Source organism: Marmota marmota, unplaced genomic scaffold (assembly GCF_001458135.2).
Source record: "Marmota marmota marmota unplaced genomic scaffold, marMar, whole genome shotgun sequence".
Classification (NCBI taxonomy): domain Eukaryota; kingdom Metazoa; phylum Chordata; class Mammalia; order Rodentia; family Sciuridae; genus Marmota; species Marmota marmota.
Window position 1 is genome coordinate 22,117,149 of NW_026000249.1, and position 24,062 is coordinate 22,141,210.

The following is a 24,062-nucleotide window of genomic DNA, read 5'->3' on the forward strand; positions in this document are numbered from 1 at the left end:
AAAAAAAAAAAAAAAAAAAGATAATTCTGTATAGGGCAAGAATGCAAAATGAGGAACTAAGAAAAGACAAGAACTAAGCTATTTTTGCACCAGAGAACCTTCACTTCTCTCAAGAAATTGAGGGAATTTAAATTTCTGAAAACCTGAACATGGATGGGTGGAGTTTAAAGAACTGTTCAGAAATGTACACAGGACCACTTCAGTCTCAGATTCCTCTTTCAACTTCACACAACTACACTTTACCCATTTCAGTGAAAGACAAAAGGGTAATTCTCTTCACATGTTGACCAAAGGATGATCTAGTCCAGTTGAGGAGAATGCAGAGGTACTGAATTGCAAATGGAGAATTACATAAACAATAATGAATGCTGAAATCATCAGTTTCCTTTCTTGCTTGATTCCTAGAAATCTGATAGCCCTACTTATATTCATAACCCGAACCTTCAAGCAGGAAGGCAAAAATGTTCCCATTTGGTAAACTGATGTCTAAAAAAAATATACCCTAAACCTTTGACATTTTGGTACTTTCTGGGAAAATAGCTAGAACTATACTCCATTACTCCGTAGTAATGTTAGCAAGATGTACCTACGTTTATGGAGACTCTGACTAGCATTTTAGTCCCTCTCTCATGTCTTAATCCTAAATTGACAGCCAAAAAAAATCTAGGTATTTGAAGAGAGCCTCAACTTTTAAGAATGATCAAGGAGCTGGGGTTGTGGCTCAGTGGTAGAATGCTTGCGTAGCATGCGTAAGGCACTGGATTCGATCCACAGCACTGCAAAATAAATAAATAAATAAATAAATAAATAAATAAATAAATAAAATAAAGGTATTGTGTCTATCTATTTAAAAAAAGAATGAACAAATCAAAACAACCATAAATATAAAAAATATGCAATGTAAAAGCACGGAATGCTTTAAAAGTATTTATAATGCATGGAGATAAAAGATGATATTGCATACCAGAAAAAGACCATTAGAGTATATAAGGAAATGTTGAGAAAGCTAAAATCACTTCTTCAATATTAACTGTATGGTGGCAAAAATAAGCAAAAGCAAAATAAAAATGTTGGAAGGCAATTATGAAGAAGTTACTCAAGATAAACCATGAAAGACAGATGGGAAATATCAGAAAGATAAGGAAATTAGAGTAGTATATGTGCAGGTATAAACTATGCAAATAATTGAACTTATAAAATGAATGGAGAAAATGTAGCAGAGGGAATCTATTAAGAATAAATTAAGAAATTTGCCAAGAATTTACTAAGAGCATGAATTTGTAGATTGAAAGAGGTCTAGAGAGCTCAGCATAATGAATGGAAAGAGAGCCACACCCAGACACAAAATCATAACATCTCAGGACACTGGGAATAATAGTTCTAAGCATAAAGAAATAATCATAAATCTAAAACTTTTCTTCTACTTTTGAAGTATTATCACTATCTTCTATTCTTCTTCACAAAATAAATGAAAAAAGCATCAAGTTTTTTAAAAAAAATATCTTCCTAAAATATTGCTTGAAGATAAATAATTTCTATTATATCATTTCATAGAACCATTACACCATAATTCAGAATATTGTATTTAGTCTCCCTAAAACAAAATAATTCTTAATGGTCTAAAACAAAAGCAATCTTTTTACCCTGCTACTTTTCTTCTTATTCTGTGATGAAGCTGATACCAAGTACATATGAATTTGTTATCAACTATTTCTTTAGTAATATAACCTACTTTCTGTAGTTTTATTTGATTATTTTAATATTCATATTTGTATATATTTTCTAATAATATGAGGTTCATAATTCTCAATAACTGACTTCATATACTTCATTTTACTTTCTATCAGCTTAAGAAAATCTTATTTGTCTTTTTCCTCAAGAAGTTCAAAACTATTTCGTTTTTTCCCCCAATGTACGCCTGGCATAGATGACCATTAGTATCATTGCAACATCAATATAAGAAGAAATGAGTCACAACTTGCAGATAGAGGTTTACTCTGTGGACCAAAATTTACTTAGGCTCAGGCCAAAGTGTCATGAAAACAATTGTCTACCATAAATTGAATTTATTGTGTACTTCTTAAGTCAATATTCTCTGACCAAGGTAATGAAGGAAATTTCCTCATAAGGAGGACAGAGTTTGCTCAGCTATACAAAGCTTGTATTCTGAAGTTTTATTTTTAAACTATAGCAATAAGCACAAATAGAATGAAACAAGTCTGTACAATAATATTTAGTTGTAAATGCACAAGTGCCAAGCTATCACGTAGGTAAAAGATCTTATATTAAAATAAACTTGAAATAGAAGTGTTCAGCTATGAGAAGGCTATTTTACAAATTCCATATCTAGATGCATGGTCTAACAATAGGAATGAACATTTAAAATTGAATTTATCCCAGAACATTTGGGAAGTGTAATTACCCTATTTATAGCTATAAAGCAAGATTATAGACAATTTTCCAAATAACATGTCGTTTTTAATAGTGAAGATTTCAGAAAGTCTAGAAAGTATAAAGGGACCTGAAAAAAAGAAAGATACACAGAACTCCTAGGTTCAAGTAGTTTCCTTATCATAAGCTCCAGATGTCTTCATTCTTAGTCCTGGGACTTGCTCATCTTTTTGTGCTATCACATCAGGACGAAGACAAGGAACACGTTTATAGAGAAAAGTGCCAGTGTAATGGCTCTGCAGCCAGATAATGCAGAGATAGCAAGTCATGTTCGCAGTGCAAAAGGACACGCATTTTCTAAAATAAGAATTCTAATCCCATTGGGCTTCTCTGTGTGTGAATTTAACCTTTAGAATTAGAATTTTGAACCCCTGGAACTGAACTAATGCTTTGTGTAAACTACAGAAAACAGATGGGAGTGTGTTCCAGGCAGCACATTTAAATATAAAGACCATTTCTGTACCTGCAAAAGCTGCTGTGCTGCCTCAAAGGATAAATCCAAGTTTAACAAATCAAATGACACTTACCCCAAGACAAGGCTCAAATTCAGAGACAAGCACGTTTGTGATTTCCATGACATTCACATCATCACAGAAATGAGAAGTACTTTGCCTGACATAAAGCAGGAATCATGGATTATTTTCTGTATGTGTAAAAGTATTGTTGTCATATGGTCTGGCAATTACCACCTTGCTTTCCCTATCCATGACACCATTTTTTATGAGCTGCTATTGGATGAGAGTTTCCAAATTCACAACAGATATTAATATTGGGGACCTGTGAACAAGAAATCAGAATTCCCCCAAAGTTTCATACACTCCTAAAAATTTTGAGTTACTCCTGAATTATTTCCAATGCTCTACATGCTCTTTACTCATTACTGGGAATATATAACACCTATGATTATTTAAAAATGTTAATCTTCAAAAGAAACAGAGCCTACAGTGAATTTATAAAATCATTTTAAAATGACTGGGAGTAGGATTGGGTAATATTCAAATAGTTAATACTCAGACTTCCTACCAAGGTTAACATAAACATCACCACACAAAATCATGGGTTGAAATTACCAATTTGAGAATTATTTCATTCTCAAACACAATATCTCTAGGAACACCACTCATAGGATATCTATAAAATATACCACACAGTATCAATATTTATTTATTGGCAAGAATGATGCATTGTTAGCAGTAGACAGACCCACAAGCACACTTGAGGTACAGGCAATAGCTGAAAGCAAGATGGACACATTACATCGTGACCACTGTTTTACACATGCTCTGAAAATAGTTCCCAGAAATATCAACTTCATCTTTCAACTAACTGGGAAAGTCTGTATTTCTTATTCTTCCATTATTTCTACTTGCCTTCAGTGAATTCTGAAGATTCAAACTCATAATCCTCCTACATCTTCTAAACTAATTCTCTCAAGAGTATTATAATACACTCCTATTTTCAAAATATCCTGATTTTTTCCTTATGATTTGAGACTGAGAAAATTACACATTTCTGAAGAAATTTTGGGAAGAAATTCCTAGTGGAATCACTATTAGGCATCATTTTGGCTTCATGGAAAAAGTGTGTGTATGTTCTTCACCACATTGGAGTTTAAGGCTAGCACTTATGCACTTCCATTTCCAGGGTTAAAATTTTCACATGGCTTTATGCCCACATATCTCTAGAAGAAAGGAGGTCACATCAGAAAATTATTTTTAATTTTTAATAATGGGAAAGTAATTCATTTCTTTGAAAATTGACACTACATGCAAACCACAGAAAATAGTATTATAGTACGTGTTATTTTTTTATTTTTTTAGTCATAGATGGAAACAATACCTTTGTTTTATTTATTTTTATGTGGTACTGAGGGTCAAACCCAGTGTTTCACATGTACTAGGCAAGCACTCCACCACCAAGCCACAACCCCAGCCTTGTACTGCAGCACTTATAACCTCACTTCCTATGAACTGTCCACAATTATTTACAAACAATTCCTCCCATGTGTACATTTGATGTTACACAATTCTCTCTCACACAGAGAGATGTTATACATGTTGATTCATCAGCAATTTTGTCAATAAATTAGAGAATGTATTTATTGTTTTTATATAATATTTTATTGAACAGCAATAAAATTAATCATTGTCATATATTTACACATTTTCTAATTTTTCATTATAAAATGTTTCAAAAAACCTCTCTGTACCTATAAACTTTTATAATTTGCAAACCACTTTTCAGTATTTGCTGACCCTGCAAAAAATAGTTTATCTAGGCATACTGTAATGTAGCAAAGTCAATATTTCTTGTATTTTCAATCCTGCTCTATTGATATTTGTTTATTGTTCCTCACATCCAATGTGTCTTTTTTGTTATGAAGTTGTATTGTTTTAAATTTGAAAACTTACATCTAATTAATGAAAAAATATCTCATTTGGTAGAAAACAAGAGCATTTTTCCTTTTAATGTCAATTTACTTTATATAGATTACATCAAACCAGATTTAGCAACTAGAGTTAACGTAAAAATGAAGCCATTTCTATCAGTGATACTTCTAGTTATGAGTACTTCATTCTATCTCCTTAGCATTTATTATTACAAAACTATATGGCATGCAAAAATAACTTCACTTTTTGACCACAGGCAGAGGATCATATTTGTATGAAACAACACAAACCGTAAATTACCATATTTATTTAGGCAACCAGGGCCAATGAAAGTTATTTATAACTATAGATTAATCAGTAATAACATTTTTAAGATGCCTGAGCATATGCTTAATATAGTCGGTCTGGGTTGTCATGAAACTTTTATTGCCTATAAGAAATGCTAGTAGTTTTCCAGGATATAAACTTTTGCTTCCTAGAGAGCAGAGCACATTATGAACATATTTTTAATAGGACTTCATTTTCTGATGGTGGCAATAATACAGATGTGCACTCCCACTTTTTCTGCCCTAGGCCAGACACCTTTGGATATTACAGATGTTTCATCCTAGAAAAATTTTCAACTGACTTTAAAAGTAGACTATACCTAATTAAAATGCAGATCTTCTACTATTTAAAAAATTTCAAAGATAGTGGTGCATAATAGAACAAATAAATGCTTTGTGATGTGGGATGGGAAATAATTGAAAAGAAAGTAGTTTATAAGCCCCTGTGGAGAGTGATGTGGATTTTACATACAGGGTCCCTTGAAGAAAAGAAAGTCTCATTCTAGGGAACATTCAATAAGAAAATACTTTTTGGAGGCAAAGATCAACCATAGGTCAATGGGAAATAAAAGTACCAATAATCATGTGCATTATAACACCATATCATTCAAGTTTTCTATTCCCTCCATGCAATAATAGTAATGCATCCGATATCAAAACATACAATAGACTGGTCTACTACAGAGTAAATGGGGTTTTTGTTTTGTTTTGTTTTTTGTTTGTTTGTTTTTATGATTCCTCACTGTATTTTTTTCTCAGACTGAAAGTTAACTTACTTTAGAATATACCAGTAATTTACTTTGTTCTACCTACTGTAGTATGTTGTATTCATTGGGAATCCTACTCTGATTATTATGTTACAGTGTTTTTAAGGAGTGCCCTTGGGCCCAACACCATAAAGAGAAGAAATGAACAGCAGTGTGTAAAGAAAAGTCCACAGAACCATTAGCCAAACAGAAAATTTTGTCAAATCTATGAGAGGTTCTGGAGCTAGAAGGGTCCTATAGAGTAGACTCATTTTCTTTTGAGATAAAGGGTTGATTTCATGCCCTCATTTATCAGTCTATGAATGAGGTCAACCCAGGAAAATGGCATAATCCAAAGCATTTTTCTTCAATTAAGGCAATGCCTGAAAGGCTAACAATTGGATGTTATCTACCAACAGTAAATCCATCCATTTGTATAAAATGTCCTTCTATGAAGAGAAATCTAGACAGTGCATCACACATTTACCATATTTAGTTTACTTTGCTCAAAATAAGAGGTTTCCTAAGTCCTTTCACGGTTGTCTTTTGTTTTTGTTTTTGCCCATAATGGAAAAAAATTGTCAAAGTGAGACAGGTGAAATTCATTTGTATTTTCCAGATTCTATAGGGCAAACTATAGTTATCTATTATTAACCTTTCTTTAAATGATACAGCTTGGAAGTATTCTGAAAATCATGTAAAAAGTGGGCATAAATTAAATATATATTCATATGCCTAAAGATTTTGGACAACACTTCCTAAATAAATGTGTCTCTATATATGAGCACATATGTAAATATTAACAAATCTTATTAAATAGCTAAAATATAAGAACTCTTTGAGTGACAAAATAATTTTTCTTTTTATAGGACAAATTCGACTTAATCTGGGTTTCTACCTTTCTTCCACAAACTACATTTTGAACTAATTCAGGAAGGCAGTGCTTCATCTTTAAATTAACTCTTTCAAAACCAACCAAAATATTGTACATTGATTTGTACCCCATTTCACTATTATATTATGCTATAGGTTGTTCTTCACCCACACTGACATTTCTCATTTCCTTTTCATGAAGACTCACATGATTATTTTTTTGTCCTTCTCTTTCCATTTCCTTGTATACATATATCACACCCAAGTTCCTAAACGATATATTTAATTAGGCATACAATTCATTTAGAATTGAGGAAAACAACCTAATTTTTAAAATGGACAAGTGATATTTCTACAGAAGGACATACAAGTGGTCAACAGGTGTATACAAATGTCCTCAATATCACTATCAGGTAAGTGCAAATCAAAAAATCCCAATAGGTTATCACCTTGCACCTGTTAGGATGGGCTTACACCCCACCCCCAACATACATACCAGGAAAAGGAAAAGTGTTGGTGAGAGTGTGGAGAAATTAAAAACTGGAACACTTATACACTATTATTGGAAATGCATTTTGGTTTAGACACTAGGGAAAATAATACAGAGGTTCCTCAGAAAATTAAAAAATAAAATTACCATTCGATCCAGTAATCCCAGTTCTGGGTATTTATCCAAAGGAATTGAAGTCAGAATCTCAGATAGCTATCTGAACTCCCATGTTCATCATAGTACTATTTAACATGGTCAAGACATGTAAGAAACTTAAATGTCCATCAACAGATGGATGAGGAAAGAAAATGTGGTAACATGTACACAATGGAGTATTTTTCAGCCTTTGAAAAGAAAGAATCCCTGCTATTTGTGACCACGTGAATGATATTTGGGACCATTATGCTAAGTAAAATAAGTCACAGAAGGACAAAAATACTGCTGAGTCTACTGATATAAAGTATTTTAAATAGTCATGTTCATAGAAGCAAAGAATGAGAGTTGCCAGAGACTCAGGGAGGGGGAAATGTGAATTAAGTTTCTGTTATGCAAGATGAATAAGATCAAGAAATCTGCTATACAATGTAGTGCCTATAGTTAACAATAATGAACTGTGCAAGTTAATATGTTAATATGATGATCTCATTTTAAGTATTCATACTTGAAAAATCTTAAAAATGCAAGGAGACTTTTGGAGGTGATTTTAGTTCCTTTTTTATGGTAATGGTATCATTGGCATATGCATATCCAAGCTTGTTAAAATGTATAGATTAAATGTGTCATTTTTTTGTGTATCAATTATACCTCAATAAGGCTATTTTTTAAAGGAGGATGTCATGGTTCTGATATTGCATAAAATCAACCAGTTAGGTAACAACACAATAAATTTAAAACAAAGACATGATAGGTCATCAGATTCTTAGTTTGGAGGTACTTCTACATCATGTTGAAACTCTCTTTTTCTCAGTCAGTTTGGTTAGAGGCAGACAATGCATATCCAATAATTGATCATTTAAAGCCTTTGTGTAATCTTGGTTTTAATGCCATGCCATTCTACTTTTCTAGATATGAAATCCTATTAAATCAAATTCCACTATCACTCTAAGAACACTCCAACAGTATATTACTGAGATTTTAGGATAGTATTAAATATGTGAAAGGAATAGGATGGAGAAAAAGAAAGCATGGGAAGCAGGGATAGGATAATTATATTTCAGAACAGAAGAGAAATATACAAGACTGATTTTTTTTCAAGTGATAATTGGAAAGATAGCATTTTTGTGGGGAGTTGGTGTCAATTAGGAGGTAACTTTGGTTCTCTAGTTAATTCATATAAATGGGGATTTATCAGTTTATTTTGTATACCAACTCTCATGTCTAAACAGAAGCTTGTAAAAATATGAGCATGTGATTTAATTGACAATTCACTACGCAACCCAAGGCTTAAGTGAAAACAAAACAAATGAAAATTTAGTTCATCTTGAAAAATTAGCCTTGATAGACAAAAGTCTCTACCACAATTGTAGTAAGCTGCCAAAACTAAGCATTGATTTAATAGATAACTTAGCATCATTTAGGAGAATATTTCAAAGGAGTCTCATCAAATCTTAATTTATTTATATATTTCATAAACACTGGCAAAATTTTAGCTAGAAGTAATTATTATTTTCATAGAACATTCTCATTTAATTATAACCTAAAGGCTCTGTTACTTTTTTTTTTTTTTACTTTTCTCAGAATTCCCATGGATATCTTGAATTTCTTATCGGTTTTAATGTAAACATTGCCTAATTTTACAAGAGATGAAAAACTGGAGGAAAGAGCAAGAAAATAAATTGGAAACAATCATTTATGTTGTCTGAAAATAATTACTACAACCAAAGGCAGTTTCATTAATGTTTGGTGCTTACGAACAGAAATAAACAGTAAATAAAAGCATGATTTCTGTATATTATGATGCAGTGGTTTATCTTTCCATATCTAACTCAAATACAATACAATACACAAATTTTAATTTCTTTTTGACTTCCTTTGCTCAAATATCCATAAATATTCTTTAAAAGATACTGGCATTGTTTTGATTCAATGAGTAGAATTTTACGACTAGAATTTTCACATAATTTTTTAAGAAATAATTGAAACAACCATTATTCTAAACCAAATTTAACTGAATTAAAATGTTACAGTAAATAAGAACTAGTCCATTATAAAACATTTATTTCTTTATAAATGGAAACATAAGCATTTCTCACTTTTGACTACCTATAATCAATAATATATTTTCCCATGGTATTAATTCTTTACACAAAATTTCCATTTGTGACTCAAAATCAGTCCATTGCCAAAACTCTTTACATGACCTTGGTAATTAGCTATGTCTCAATTGAATAGAGAAAATACATTTAGAGATTTTATGGTGATTAATATGTTAAATATTATATTTTATATAATGTGTGACTTAGGCCAAGCCAGATATTGTCAAGCCTGCTTCCTCATTTCAAAAGAAATCTCTATTTACTATCATGATATATGTACAGGAAAAAAAAAGATTTAGTAAGGTTATTATCAGGAATAAGTTACCAATTTGATTATAGAAGATCCTTTGTTTCATTTTCCCATTGCCAGGTATAACCTCACACTCATGACTATATTATTAAAATCTGTGTGATGACAACAACACCCTCCAGTTCAAATCACTTGATAAATTCTATGGTTGCCTGTTTCCACAGAGCAATCTTCTCTACCAGTTTATCTCATGCACTAGTGCATATGCACCCTCATTCAGTGTTTACTCCAATTACATACATTTGTTTAATAATACTATAGGATTTAGACTCTTCTCCCTTAAATTCTTTCTATTGTTACATGCCATGACATTTACTTACCCAAAAGTTTAATTTGTGCAGTATTTTAGATCTATTTAAATGTTTCCTTCTATGCATCTCTGACTAACCAGTAATCAATCCAGTCCTTGTTGATCTTCCTTTTAGAATACAAAAATTAATGTTCAATAAGATTTAATTTACATACATAGTTAGGTAACCAAGTCAGGCTAGAAAAACACTACATTTACATGATATTTAATGAGAAAAAAACATGTTTTGTAGGTGGATGTTAGAACTCACCCCCAACTCTTCTCATGATATTTACTGCAAGGTAGTTTCAAAGACTGTACACAGAGATAGCCCTTTCTCCATCTCATGTTTGTGATTCCAATATGACACCCACATCTGAGACATTATTAAGAACATTTAATGAAGTGATAATCTAGTTATATGTTATCAATGTTTAAAATAGTCAAGTCAGAAAATAGGAGGCACTAAGTACATGTATGAGGACATGAACTGGAGTGAGTATACTATGTATACATCCAGAGATGAAAAATTGAGCTCTATGTATGTAATACGAATTGTAATGCAATCCGCTATTATACATACATTTTAAAAATAAATCATATATATGATAATAATTAAATAACTGAAATATATTAACTATATAATATGATATAATGAATTATAATGCAATATTGGAAATAATAATAATAATAATAATAATAATAATAATAGAAGGGAGTGCAGCACAGTAGAGCATGAGAATAAGGAGGAGGGAAGAGGGTAGAAAAAACAAAGGTACTGGGTTAGAGAGGACTGATCTAGTTATTTGCCTGTACAAACATGACATAATGTATATTTATGTATAATTATAATGCACCAATAGAAAAAATATGGCCAGTTTTTTTTTCCAATTCTGAAAAAAAATAAAAGATTGATTCATTTGAAAAAAAAAGAAAATAGCAGGCACTGCATGTTTATTCTCACATGTGTCTCTGTTATTAGATATATCATAAATAAAACCACTTATTTTTTTATATTTTAGGTGTAGATAGACACAACACAATGCATTTTTATGTGGTGCTAGGCAAGCGCTCCACCACTGAGCCACAATCCCAGCCCCACTTATTGTTTTTAGAATGTGTACAGATAGTATTAAACTGTTATATCTTGTGTCTTCATGAACATATGTGCAAATATATATGCAAATATATAAATGTATGCACACACATCACATTATTTTTTTAGAGAGAGAGAGAGAGGAGAGAGAAGAGAGAGAGGGAATTTTTTAATATTTATTTTTCAGTTTTAGGCGGACACAACATCTTTATTTTATTTTTATGTGGTGTTGAGGATTGAACCCAGTGCCCCACGCATGCCGGGCAATCGCGGTAACCCTTGAGCCACATCCCCAGCCCCACATCACATTCTTAATGGTTTAGGTTGGGATTACTTATATGATTTTTATTTCTGGTTTAATTCTGTCAAAGTTTTATAAAACAGAATATGAAAATCATTATAAAAATGCTCACAAGAACCAGAATGACCCTTATAAAACTGGGATGATTTTCTCCACTAAGGCCACATAACTTGTTAGAAAAAAGATTGTCCAGTATGAAAGGCAAGTGTATTTCAATCAGGATAGCGAATCAGCTGGAATAAACAACAACAAAATCAATGGGTTGATATATTCTAATTCACACATACCTATACTTTATACTTTCTAAATCAGAGTCCACAAAACATTAATTTGTAAAAAAGAAAAAAGAAAAAAAATCTCAAAAACATAGTTTACATGATTAAAATTAGTTTGTAACATTCCATTCTTACAGTTTATTTCATGTATATTATTACAATAAAATTTCTCAGAAATGATGCATAATTTTGTTAAATTTAGCTCATGCAAAATTATTTGTTCATTAAACAGTATTAAAAGCCTACAGAATAAATGTTCCTTGAGTACAATTTGGAAAACACTATTCAAATTTAATAGTAAAGGACAATTTTATAACAAAGAAGACAGATTTGATATATGGTAGATAGTAAAACATCAGTTGAAATAATCAAATAATTTTGACAGGTGCTATTTCTTTCAAGGAACTTAGGAATTGTTAAACATATATTCTATAGTTATCTGCATTTGGGGGCTAAGTGAATGTTTGGGGCCTTTGAGCTAAGGGTCGTTGGTGAGAACAGGATGCCACACTGCTAAAAGAGGAGAATAGCAAGGGAAAACAGTATGGCACAGCACAACCAAGTATTTGAGCCATATGTAACATCACATGTTCATCTTTGATATGAAGCACACACATCTCCCATATAAAACTGATTGCAGTTAAGTTAAATAGTAATTTAAATGGAAAAGAAATACAAAGAATGCATATAATACATGATACAGTTTCAATAAACAAGAACACTGTCTACAGATGTCTTCAGTCATTTCAATTCTTCTGGCCTTTTCTTTTTAAAGCATGGATAGGTATGAAGCCAGAAAAGACTAAGGAAACCAAACATCAATTTCTCAGAGACATATATCAGTAGGAACAACTCCATCTCTAATAGTTCTGTACAATCTTATTGTTTCCTAGAACAAAGAACCACCCATCACTTAATTGTTTTTTGCCAAGCAGTAATCATTCACTAATTTCTTCCTTTATATATCAGAAGAGTGCTTCTCAAAGTGCAGTCCTTAGACAAGCAGAATTAGCAGCATGTATGAACATGTGAAAAATGCAATTTTTCAGACTCCACTATACATGTGTGGAATTAGAAACTCTAAGGCTGTGGTATAGGGATCTGTATTTTAGTAAACCATTTGGAGAATTTTAATGCACCCTCAAATATGGGAACCACTAAGGTAGAAGAATATCATTGATGTCTTTCCTGGATATTTCTAATAACCATATCAGCTAGTTTTTGTATCAACTCATAAATCTAATTTTAATATGACAGACTCTTTAAAATAATTTATTAGCTGTTGATGGACCTTTATTTTATTTACTTATTTACATGAGGTGCTGAGAATCAAACCCATTGCCTCATGCATACTAAGCAAGCGCTCAACCACTAAGCCACAACCCCAGCCAAATAAGACAGATTTTTATCATACAACAGCTATGCTATAAAATAAAGTACAACTGGATAAAACTTTGCACAAGATTTATCCAAAAATTGAATCCAAAGTTGACATAATGAAACTTAGACCATATTTCCCCATGGGCCTAACTTCAAAATTGTGGCACAGGAATAAAGTCATTCTAAAGAAGTCTATTTCTGCTGTAATTTAATTGTACTGTAGTATGATGGCAATAACTTGAGTTTTGAGAGAAGTGACAATGAGATTCAAGAGAAAAATTTAAATGTTAGGAAATGAATCAAGGAAAGAGAAGAATAAATACAAGAGAAATAGCTACTTGTCTCTCCCTTGTTAGGTGTAGTGATAACCATGGTACAATTTTTTTAAAACCCAGGTTTGTCTCCATTGTAACTACCTTTTTCAAAATGAAAAAAAAAATTTAAAAAAGGTTTGGAATGTAGATCACTGGTAGACCCCTATATAGAACAACAACAAAAAAAACTTTTTACAAGTATTAATATCCTAACTTTAATAATCTCCAATTCAACAGAGTTCTGTTCTCCAACTCTCCTATAACATGACTCTAAGATAAAGTGTGTATATTCTGATTCTAAGATGTGAAACTGGAGAAACAAAAAATATCTTCTGAGTTTAAGAAGAAAACAGGAGTAAAGAAGCAATAGTATGGGACCGTGTTGTAGTTTGCTCCAATGTAAAGGGGAGTACTGGGACACTAAAGAAGTAAAGGTAATTGCTCTAATCGCCTCTCCATTTTTGACACTCTGCATGCCAAACAAAACAGTATGTGGAATTAATATTCCTTGTGAATTTCTGATCTCTATATCTTAAAACACTTTTCTTTCACCTGACCCCAAGCAAAATTCCAATTTTAGCAATGCACGTTATTTTACATGAATTTTAGAAAAAATGAAACTGGAGTTAAATTATTTCACACTTAGATATAAATGAGCAATAAGGCTATATACTATCAGGCTATACTATCAGGGTTTTCTCTGTTCTTCTAACCCACAAGTTCTCTTTTCTCTATTGTCACAAGACAAAGTAGACATTGTGTGTCATTTTTGCCGCAGTCCGGCTGCAGCAAAATAACCGGGGGGGTGACGAATAACTTGTGTACGTTGATACAGCAGGAGTAGGAGCCCTTTATTATAGGACAGGAGCAGTATTTATACATTCCACACAGCTTATCTAATTAGCATAAACTAGATACATCAGTCAACCAATCAGGAATCTCTACACTTAATGGCTCGCTTTTGTTACTTCTCAAACCACTCCCTCTGGCATTTTGCCAGGCACCATCCAGACTTGTTTATGAACTTTAACATTCCCCTGACAAAATGCCAGGTGTTATTTTGACTTATTTACAGACTCTAACATTTCCCCCTTTTGTTTAATTTAAATAACGACCATAGTGGTTTTTACAGAAACACCATAAATAACCTGCTACAAACAGAAAGGGAGGATACAAAATGCCACAATACCAAGCCACTTGATGGCTCCATGCAAGAAGCCCTTGGAAAAATTATACCAGCAATGACACTGTTAGCAAAGATACCGAGTTACAATTTGTTACAGATTACAGTTTGTTGTCTCAGTCCAGGTAAAGCAGTGTCTCAATAGATTAACTCACAGTCCAGGTAAGTTCTGCAGGCAGCTAGCTTGATCCGAAGTCTCGTCCATTTCTCAGCCGAAGTTTCGTCCGGTTTTCAGCAACACTGGAAATTCTTCCACCCCTGTTTTCACCGGCACTGGGACGAAGGCAGGAACTCCGGATGGCTAAAGAAAATCCTGTAGCATTCTACTAAGAAAACAACCTTCTGAACAATTTAGTACATTATCTCAAGGTTTTTTTGCATTTGAAATAAGCATTAATAGTGCTCATTACTCATCAGCTTCCAGGTGTGGGAGAACCATTGTAGCTTAGTTATTGGCATTGAAAATGACCAAACATCAGGGACACCAGTAGCATCTTCTGCTGGCTGTAGTGCCTGGGCAGCCCCAGATGGCCCTGGGGAGTGTCCCGGACTCAAACTGCTACTGGGCACAGGGAGCAAGAGCCTGCGAGACTGTGCCTCCAGGTCAGGTCTAGATTTGGGCTCGCGGCAGTGGAAGAGCCAGCTCCCCGGCCAGGAGGCAGGGAAGGGCCAGTCGCCGCCGCCTCTTGGAAAATCCTTGCTGCGCTGTGACCGGCTTGCACACTCGGCAGCCGCCTCTCTGCTTCACGCACCCTCCGGTAACGAAAAGTATTTAGTAATAGCCTTTTGCTGCAACTTTTTTCCTGATAATCCTTCTTCTTCTGAACTTTCTTTTTCTTTCTGACTAGAGTTCCTGGGCTCTTATCAACACATGCCCTAACTATTCTTGGTTCCACTGGGGTGCCTTCTTCCCTTAGTAATTTACTTCTCACTCCTTCCATATTTTCATCACAAAGACAATACAATACACTGAGACAAAACAAGACACAAACATACTGTATCAATCTTCTCCATTTTCTTGAAATGACCATTTTTCCTCTCGCCCTATCTGCCTAGGGACGAGCAGATTGCCCCCGTCCTATATATGGACGGGCAGCTTTTTTTCGTCACTTACCCCCGAGTGTCCCGGGGCTCCCCATAACGGGCCACCATCTGCCGCAGCCCGGCTGGCTGGGCAAAATAAGCGGAGGGGTGACGAATAACTTGTGTACGTTGATACAGCAGGAGTAGGAGCCGCTTATTATAGGACAGGAGCAGTATTTATACATTCCACACAGCTTATCTAATTAGCATAAACTAGATACATCAGTCAACCAATCAGGAATCTCTACACTTAATGGCTCGCTTTTGTTACTTCTCAAACCACTCCCTCTGGCATTTTGCCAGGCACCATCCAGACTTGTTTATGAACTTTAACATTCCCCTGACAAAATGCCAGGTGTTATTTTGACTTATTTACAGACTCTATCACATTTTCAGAGAAGCTTGAAGAGGGACAAACTTCTTTATACATAAATTACTGCAGCTTGAATTAAGAACTACCAATGATTCTTCATATATCTTAATGAGAAGAACAGGAAACTTTTATCATCACCACAGAGTAAGCAACTAAGGAAGGTTCTTATGATTCACATTCAGCTTCCAGGGTTTCTCAAAACCAGTTGCTCAACAGAAATCCTGGCAGACCCTCAGTTCCCAGCTGCCACTCCCCAGATAAAATGAAATAGAAACTCTTTAGGAGGGGCCGAGACACATATTTTCTAAAATTCTCTCTCAGTGGTTGTGATGGCTAATCTGGATTGTCAACTTGATTCAGTTGTGATGCCTAAGATTAAGAGACTTCTGGGTGTGGTGATGAGGGTGTTTCCAGAAATAACTGGCATGTAGGACAGCAAATGGAGGAGGGAGACAAACCCTGAATGTGGGCAGCACAACCCAATAGGCTGGGGACTTGAATGGAACAAAAGGTTGAAGGAGGAGGAAGCCCAGGCAGATGCAAGCTGGATTTGCCTTGATCAGGTGCTTAGATTGCTGCAACAGTCACCTGAAGACATTAGACATTAGACTCCAGCTCCTTCACTCTTCCTAAGAGGACAGGGATTCTCCAGGGAGTTTTCAGGCCTTCAGTCTTGGACTGGGGCTGTATCATTAGTCCTTCTTCTAAGGCTGCAGCTACTGATTCCTCCAGCTATCTAGCCTCCAGATAGCCATTGCGGGACTGTTCAGCTTCTGATCATATAAACCAATTAAGCAAATCCAATTTTATAAGCATGCATACACACACACACATATATATACAGGGATGTATATATATACGTACATATATGCATACGTATGTATATGCTTTATATATACAGGCACACACTCTATCTCTTATAGAGGAGTTATAATGCTCAAGTTAGATAACTATTTTGGGAGCATTAGAGTTATTCCAACCTCCAAATCAATGCAAACACAAAAACTAATTTAGCGTCCTTTAACTCAGACTATGTGATCTCACACATTCACTGACATAACTACCAGGCCAAATCTTCTACTTACTTTTATACTCATGGATTAAAATTTAGTTCCCCTTTAATATTTAAAAAAATTTTAAGATGTTGATGGAACTTTATTTTATTCATTTTATGTATATGTGGCGCTGAGAATCGAACCCAGTGCCTCACACATGCTAGGCAAGCACTCTACCACTGAGCCACAACCCCAGCCTTTCCCTTTAGTGTTTAGCAAACTTGAGCTATAAATTTAATCCTTATTACTATTTGCTTTGAGTCAGAACTTCTTTAAGCCAAATGCAAGCATGTTAAATTATTACATTTGAAATACACTCAAGTCACAAAATAGTATGTAGCTTCTTTTCCCTCTTTCTACTCATTTTTGTGGTGGATTGACAAATGAAAGGCATTTCCTCAGGACAAGTATAATGATAATCAATTCTTTTACCTTAAATAATACAAATTGTAAACACATGGTTTATACTAAGCACTTCAAATGATATTGCAGAAAGGTGTAAAGGGAATAGGATCGTTTGGGAAAGGGTAGGTAGATGGAGCATTTTATATTAAAATTTGTTTCTCAATTAGACCAATTTTCAGTTAGACAGAAAACCTGAAGATGGTTACAAATGATCATACCAGTCATATTTCTTATATTAAAATGTAGCCATTAAATCTTTCACAGTGAGGTACATACTATAATTGTCTCTGGGAATGCCTGGTGTTATGATCTCCTGTCAGAGTGAATCATGCCAATTCTCAAAATAGTATGTCAGTTTTAAGGCATCAGGTCAGATTTCACTGAATGACAGAATTCAAAGAGTGACTTCATGTCCATGCACTAGGGACTCAGAGTCAGGGCTATTAAATCTAAGTCCATGTGCCATTATGGGCTTCAGCTGTTTTAATGGAAATAAAAAGAATCCATGATGCAAGCCAAACATAAATTTATGACTGCATACACAGCAACAAGTGAGGCATTTTAAGAAGCACTCTGTGCCTTACCATAACACAAAGTTCAACACTAAAGCAAACAAAGTAAGCAAGTTTGTATGACTGGCCATTTTAATACTATTTCCTCACCCATCCTGTTCCTTACCAAAATTCACATAGAGGCTAGAAGAGTTAAATATTCACAATCACAACATCCCTTGCACTTAAGACACATGACACAGCCCTTGCCAAGATAAATAAGCTCAGTCTGTTCAAGAGATTCCAGAATAAATGTGGTTAGTGGCTTTCTTCTCGTCTTAAATGGGTACACAAATGTAGCTATCAAATTGCAGTCAGAAGGAAAAGGCCAAAAGAATCATGGGGACACCAGCTCTGATATTGCTGAGATGTCAAACCAGTGACAAAAAGAGTCCTACCTCCAGATTTCTTGTTATGTTAAATTTGTTGAGGCAACAATTAGCTGGTTATTCTGTTACTTGTATTGGAATACATGCATAATTTAAATAGAACATCAACATAATGAGTTTTTTTCAAGTTTGTACTTTTCCCACCATTAATATTGCCAGTGTTGTACTAGTAAATTTTTAATAACTAGCTTTCAAAAAAGGAAAAAAACACAAAAACAAAGAAAAAAAATAAATGGCAGCATTTGCCAATTTGTGGTGTAAATAATCTTACCATAGTAATTTCAAGATATCAACAAGATGCCATGGAATGTGAAGTTAGCAGCAGTGTCACAAAATTGGATCTCATGGGCCAATGCTAACGAGCTCCAGCACACCTATGGATAATCCCCTAATAACTAACTACATTTCCACAAAACTATCAAGTGCCTTAATGTTCCTTTCAATTTCATTGTAATAGAGAACAGAATTTCTACAGAGAAGAACTTAAAGTCCAGAATTACTGAATGTCAAGATAAATTGACTAAATTTATTAAATTGAAAGCAGCCATCATACTTTATGCAAAACTTTATGTAGAAACTTAGAAGTTGTACTCAGTCTTAAGCCAAATGTACTCATCAATTCAATATATATAGTTTCTGAGTATCTCCTAGAAGAATAAAATTTAACTCATTATCAGAGAAAATTTAATGCAGAAATTTGAAAACAATGTTGATGTAATGTTAAATACCTTGCATGGAAACATATTTCACTCCCATAAATATCCATGGCTCTACCTGTATTTCAGAATGAAAAAAAAAATGGAAGATTCTCTATTCCTATAGTGTTGGGAGCAAACTATTCTTGCAATAGGACTACTGTCATGACAAATTGCCTCAAACAAGGCAAAACAAAAATACAGTACAACATATTTTGTAGCCATTATCTATGTAGATATTTCTTACAACTTCCTTAGCAAAGATTGTATGGAAAAGAAATCTTCACCTATTGAAACAAAGCAAAATCTAACTCTCAATTTTTTTGTTTTTAAGCACCAACATAGTCTTTATACAAACATGCACAATGAACTACCCCACTCCTTCAAGATGATATGATCATATATTTTTCCTCAGGTGGAAAAGTACAAGTTTCATTACTAGAAAATTTAAAATCTAAATGGCCTATTAAGAAAATATTTTGAAATAAAATAATTGGCACTTCTGAAAGAATGGTTATTCAAATTGTCTTCTGATATCTTATTGACATTTTCTCCTTGGAAAATTCCCATTATCTTTTCTAATTTGATATATGGTTTATTCTGAGAATATCTAATTATTATTGTTATAATACTCTAGAGGTATAACTTAAGAGCATTAGCTCAAACTGAAAAAAAACAGGTTCAATTACATTGTATTTTTGTTCTTACTAAGAATATTTAAAAACTAAACAGTCTAGTGAATTTTAAAATAGTTAATTAGACTAATGTATATTATTCTTTAAATTAGGCTCATTATTATATCTGATCAAAATAAAATCTTATGTTCAGTTGATAAAATATGCAATAAAATATGGAATCTATCAAGGCAAAATTGATCACCAGAAAGATCTTTGTTATAATAAACTCTAAGATCAGTTCCATAAACTTTATATTAATTTTTAAGAAAAAAAACTTCTTAGCTGATTTTCTTCTGACAAAAATACATGAGTTTATTTCAATGTTCAACAGGTTAAAAATTACATGATGTAAATTTGTATGTACACTTAACTAATTTTTGCATTATCCTGTGCCAGTAAAACATCTAAAGATGGGCCTGGAGATGCCAAATAAATCACACAAACCACAAAAATGTTATAAGAGCAATCTGGGTTGGTTAAATCTGATTTAAAAAGATTATCAGCATGAGGCTCTTTATATTACCCTGGGATATTTCCAAGTACAGGAAAACATAACCAGTCGCTAGGAGATAAAGTGCCCACATTTGCTGTATGAAAACAAACAAACAAAAAAAGATCATTGAAAATATACTGTATTGGAATGCTTCTGAACACTGCGATACCATGTTTCATATATCTGAAATGTATGTCTGAAAGACTGAAACATCTATTTTGGTGTATTAATTTTATAACAACTAATCAGTTTTCACCAAAGATATAGGGCTTCTCATGGGTGGTAATCACATTATGATTACTGAGGTCATGTATGTAAACCATACTCACAAGCATTGGCCCTTGAGGAAATGAGTTAAGAATATGCTGGTGTAATGGGAAAAATAATAATAGTCCAAGTTATATACTGTGACTTCTCATCAAATGATGAATCAAGTCCACTGTATAAAATCAATCTAGTGAAGCATTCACTTGTAATATCAATGTATAACATAATCATCTTTGTTTCCTCAGTTTTATTAAAAATGTTATAATGCAAGCAACAACCTCCAATAGTGACACTAAAATATAAACCTGTGAAATTTAATTTTTTAATTTAATTTTTTTAACCTTTCAAAGAATTGAAGTAGCATACTCTCACATTTTTCCTTTCCATCTTTCAGAGTCTAGAAACACTCTAAAATGATAGAGTGACAATGAGAATGAATGAGAAGATATTGGCAGTGTAATAATGTTTTTGTTTTCTTTTTCCCTCATCACTGTTAGCCCAGCCACACTGCACTTTTTGTCACACACAGCAACTGGCTACAAAAAGTATTTATGAATAGTAGCTTCATAATTAACAAAATTTAAAAAAGGAAACATATAAAGTAAAAATCCTGATTTTGTAGAAGTCCAGAAACTTACATATTCAAAGTAAATATATTTATATTTTTGCATTATCCTGTGCCAGTAAAACATCTAAAGATATGCCAGGAGATGACAAACAAGTATGCCAAATATGTAAAGGTTTGTAAACCCATAAGGGAATGGAACTATGGGAAAGATAAAGAATTTGAAAATCTGATAACCTGTTGGGCCTGTCCCTTATCCCAGCTGAATTATCTTTCAAATAAAAGCCTAATTTCATAGATGAAAATAAAACTATTCAATCATCACATGCTTAAAGTGATTCTAAACAGCAGCATAAAATGTAATCCAAAGTAACAAAGAAAATTCAATTTACCTTTAGGGATGGAACTCAACTACCTATTTTTGAAATACACAAACTTACATGAATCTAGTTTTAAGAAGATATTTGTGCATCCTTTTCTCCCCTATGCACTGGCAAGTTTGGTATTGGCATAATGGCATATAGAATAAGTTGGTAAAATTCATTTCTATATTAACATATCTTTTCAAAAAAATCCTCTAACAGATTTATAGTAGATATTCTTCTGCATATTCCAAATAATTATGGCTTATTGTCAGAGGCATCATTGTTTGGTGATTTAAGGCGTCATCATTACCAATTTGTACTACTTGTAATTACAAGACCTTACTAAAGTTCTGGAGACATTCTGCTCCAGTATCTTCTGAACTCAAAACCTGTCTGTATTTTACCCAAATCCTGTGCCTCTCACTCATTTTTGTTTTCTCCTGTAATCTTTCCTGTTACCTCACTTCAGAAAAACAAATAGACAGTGACTTCATATCTCTGTTCGCTTCAGCATACAGCAATGTACACAAAGAAATCTGGAGATCTGCTATTTTGCTCTCCACAATTTGGTGCATTTGCAAGGGCCAAAGGAGCAGATTCAGACAGCTGAAACTTCATCCTTGGGGAAAACTTAACAGCTGCTTCCATTTACAGCTTTAAAGACCTATCCTGGTTTACAAGCGTTTGCATATGTAGGCCAGACTACCAAGCACCGGAAGATTTATTACAAATGATATTTACACGTGCGCGGTGGCAAGGAGAGGGGGTTGCGTAGAAAACCAGGTAGCGCTCCAAAACCTTAGATGTTTCACTTCTAACTGCTCTACTATAATTTTTAACTTTGGTAGTTCTGCTTCAGGCATGCAAGCTTTCCTGTGTACCCCTCTGACATTTCCCTTCAGCACAGCTATGAACAGAGTTAAAACTTTCTCAGATTTCTCCACTGTGCGCTGAACCACACCCTTGGCATGGCTTGTGCTCCTCACACCTCGCCATTTCTCCCAGCCTAAGGCTACCACTATACATCTTTTATATCAATCTGGACATTCGTTTGTGTTTAATATTTAAAACAAATTACCATCTCATGATAATATCGATATCTGATGACTTAAAAAAAAATTCTTCCCATCCACATCCACTTGACCCCTGAGGAAAACTTGAGGTCCTGCCTTCCCTGAGAGCAGCACCCCCCGCTGCTCCCTTAGATTCGCCCTGCGTGGTTCCCCGCCCACCTCACGCTTGGGGGCGCAATGCCAGTCCCCCGCTGCTCCTTCTCTCAGCGCCTCACAACTTTCCTCAACCCAGAGCCAACTTCCAGGACACAGCCTCTATGGAGAGTAGCAGGGTATCCTGTATAACGCCCACATTAAATAGCAAGACGGTGGGGGTCCTACCAGCGCGGCTCTTGATGACGTCGGTGATTCTGTCCCCAGCTGCATCTTCCCGGGTCTCCACCAGACCCCTCCGCAGAGCCATAGCCACACGTTACGTGTCCCAGCTTCCCTACGTCCCAAACTTTGGGAGGCAGGTGGGTTCCCGTGGTCCGCCTGACGCTCTCCAAATCAGGTAGCTCGCTGAGGAGCTGCTGTGTCTGAGGGCGGATTTCCCTCCTCCCCAAGCCCTCAGCCACCGATATAGGGATGCGGGGGGCGGGATAGTGAGCTGATAAACACAGAAACACGGACACCTTGGCGTGGGTTGGTTGAAAGAGGGCGCAGTCAAAATGCCCAGCCCATCTTTAGAGATGAGGAAACAGGTGCTGTTCTCAGCTCTTGGCTCTAAAATAGAGTGGGCGAGGCCTGGAAGGTGAAAGCTTAGGAGGGACACGGTGGTCAATAAATCCACAAGCAAGTTGGAGACTCGCTTTTCCACGCTGCGCAGAATCAATGCAAAAACAGGAGCAATTAGGGAGCCGCTTGCCAAAAGCAGCACATGAGGTCATGAATGATTTAGCATTGCCACTTATAAGATGGCTACACTGGGGAGGAGGGTCACTCTCTTTAGCTACCTGGGTCACATATATGTGGATACCCCATTTTTGTATCCTGAGGTGAATGCATTGATCAGACATGAGTTATATAGGCTAAAGACAGTTTTCTCAGATTTCACCAGAGCTACCCACTCTTCTTTCTGTGTGTATATTCACTTTGCCTCCTCCATCCCTTCCTCCCACTACTGAGTCTAGAATTAGATTGGACTATAAACAGCTCATATGACTTTATTTTCTAAAAATTTCGAAGTGACTTTCATTTGGTTAGTATCCTAACTGCCCCCGTACACACACACACACACACACACACACACACACACCTTGTCTTACACTTCTTCCAGCAGTAGCCCAGTAACCTTAAATCTTATCCATCATCTCATGAAGGAAAGTTAACTTTACAAGAAAAACTTGGCAAGGCACCAAAAAATAGCTAAAGATTTTCTTGTCACTTTCATTCCGAGTAGGTTCTTATACT

At 34.5% G+C, this 24,062-nt stretch overlaps 1 protein-coding gene across 1 annotated transcript in view; it reads right to left on the reverse strand.

Annotated features, from left to right (window-relative positions):
* Nucleotides 1-23,419, reverse strand: part of LOC125614152 (dystrophin-like) — a 753,869-nt gene extending 730,450 nt beyond the window's left edge. Inside the window, exon 1 of the mRNA XM_048796515.1 lies at nucleotides 22,992-23,419. Coding sequence (XP_048652472.1) covers nucleotides 22,992-23,073 — 82 coding nt within the window. The 5' untranslated portion in view covers nucleotides 23,074-23,419. The remainder of the gene's footprint in view (nucleotides 1-22,991) is intronic.
* Between the last annotated feature and the right edge of the window lie 643 nt (nucleotides 23,420-24,062).